General features: G+C 41.9%; 1 protein-coding gene across 1 annotated transcript; it reads left to right on the top strand.

Moving 5' to 3' along the window:
- Nucleotides 1-202: 202 nt before the first annotated feature.
- On the top strand, nucleotides 203-920 carry ccka (cholecystokinin a; the record flags this gene model as incomplete). The annotated part of the gene is made up of 2 exons (XM_079468624.1): nucleotides 203-419; nucleotides 532-920. The coding sequence occupies 2 exons, from the start codon at nucleotides 203-205 to the stop codon at nucleotides 651-653; spliced, it is 339 nt and encodes a 112-aa protein (XP_079324750.1). The 3' UTR covers nucleotides 654-920.
- Nucleotides 921-2,053: the final 1,133 nt, after the last annotated feature.

The following is a 2,053-nucleotide window of genomic DNA, read 5'->3' as shown; positions in this document are numbered from 1 at the left end:
CACGTGCAAACTCTTTACAGCCTTCATTTTTGGTTTCTCTGTGCTGTATATTATATCTTTTGGCAGGAGGGACGGTTTTATTTTAACTCTGATGACTTATTCCAGTGGTCTTCATGGTATCTTTTTAATTGGTCAAATAAAAATGAACTTCCCAGCTCATGTTTCTTAAGTATATTAACTAATGTCTTTGCACTTTCCAGTCATGAACACTGGGATCTGTGTGTGTGTGCTGCTGGCTGCGCTTTCCACCAGCAATTGCTTTGCGCTCCCTACACACTCGCAGGAAGAGGGTCAATCTGACCGCCACACCCGCGCAGCGCCTCCTGGTGCACAACTCAACCTGCTGTCTGACACAGATGAGCGTGGAGACCCCCGCAGCAGCCTCACTGAACTACTGGCCAGAATCATCACTGCCAAAGGTGGAATAACATTTAATTTCCAAATTACTTCATATTTGCAGCCTTTCACTTCCCTTGGCCCAATAGAGTATGTTTTTATTATTTTAACTATTGTTTGCTTCTTTCCATTCAGGTGCGTACCGCAGAAGTCCGTCACTTAAGAGCAGGTCCACTTCTCACAGGATAAAAGACAGAGACTATCTGGGCTGGATGGACTTTGGCCGACGGAGCGCAGAGTACGAATACGCCTCATAAGACCCACTTAACCGGTCACAGCAAACAACTGATCTGTACAGAATCAGAACACCACCTGTCCAGAGCTCTACTAGCGCTTCAGTCTGATGTAAATTTCTCTTTATAATGAAGAAAATGCAACATGTGTCCACCTAGACATATTTATTTTGCAGACAAAAAGAGTGAGAATGTAGTCTCCATTGCTTTTGTTCTCATAACTGGTGTATATATGATTTTCTTCCTCACGTTAGACCGGTGTCTAAAAATAAATCACGCCTTAACTCACTCATCAAACTCTCAATAGCTTTTGTAATTTTCTGTGATATAAATGTACTTTAAATGCCTCCAAGTAGGTTGCTGCACAAGTGCAATATAAAATAAAACCAAAGACAACACAGTTCTATTACTTTAAATGGGGAAAAGTGCAACGCTCTTGTGACGGAAGTCCCGCCTTTCATTTAAAAAAAGAGCCAATCGTCAATCAATTAAAACTGGCGATAGTTTGGGGGAGGAGCTTTGTAGAGAGTGCTGTAACTGGCTAATACACAAACACAAAAGAAACTGGGTAATGTTGTCTTTGCAAAATTTGAGTTGTTTTACACAAAAACATTGTGGAATGTAAAAACCGAGTCATATTAGCTTTTGTTAGCATGTAGCTTCGGCGCTCCATCTTCTCCAAACCCATTACAGCTTAGTCTTGCCGTCTTACGTTACTGTATGTGGTGTTGAGGGACCGAGCTCACAGATTACAGTTAATGATCTTATTACAGACACTTTCTTTTATTCCCCCGAAGCTGAACGTCTAACATTACAGCACCAGCCATCAACGCCAAACCACTTTCGGTTTCCCGAGGGACCAATTACAGTACATGCAATAACACCCGATTCTGCAGTACCGAGAAACCGGGTAAGAAATAAAGCGAGACAGAGGACCACGTGCAGACAGTAAGACAGGAGCCGATGTTTTGTGGTTTATTATGCAAACACTTGAGTTAGCACATAATGGATGAATCGTAGGCAGATGATGAGCATAAGCGAATGAAGGGCTGCACCAAACAAAAAGAGCCATTATGCCACAGGTGTGCTTCAGTGAATGAGATTTCATCCTATTAGACAATATAAAGTGAAGCAATAAATGCAGGCTTACACACACAGTGCCTACAACATGAAAAGGTTTGCGGCCAGGGCAATTAGATGTGTTCTGGCAATGTAGACTCATTGTCTGAGCCAACTTGTCAATTCTCTTCCTCTCACCCCCTCCACACAGACAAACGCATCTTTGAAGTGTTTTCCACTATGGTGTTTGTTTGGGGATTTTTGAGCAAATGTAGGTAACTTTAAACTTCTCTCAGTGGATTAAAAGAAGTACACATATATGCTACACAGAAGTGTTAGCTAATATTGATGGGCAGTATATCTAG

The sequence above is a fragment of the Barbatula barbatula genome (assembly GCF_947034865.1).
Source record: "Barbatula barbatula genome assembly, chromosome: 12".
NCBI classification, from domain to species: Eukaryota; Metazoa; Chordata; class Actinopteri; order Cypriniformes; family Nemacheilidae; genus Barbatula; species Barbatula barbatula.
The sequence above is the reverse complement of the archived record's forward strand: the minus strand, read 5'-3'. Positions and strand labels throughout refer to the sequence as shown.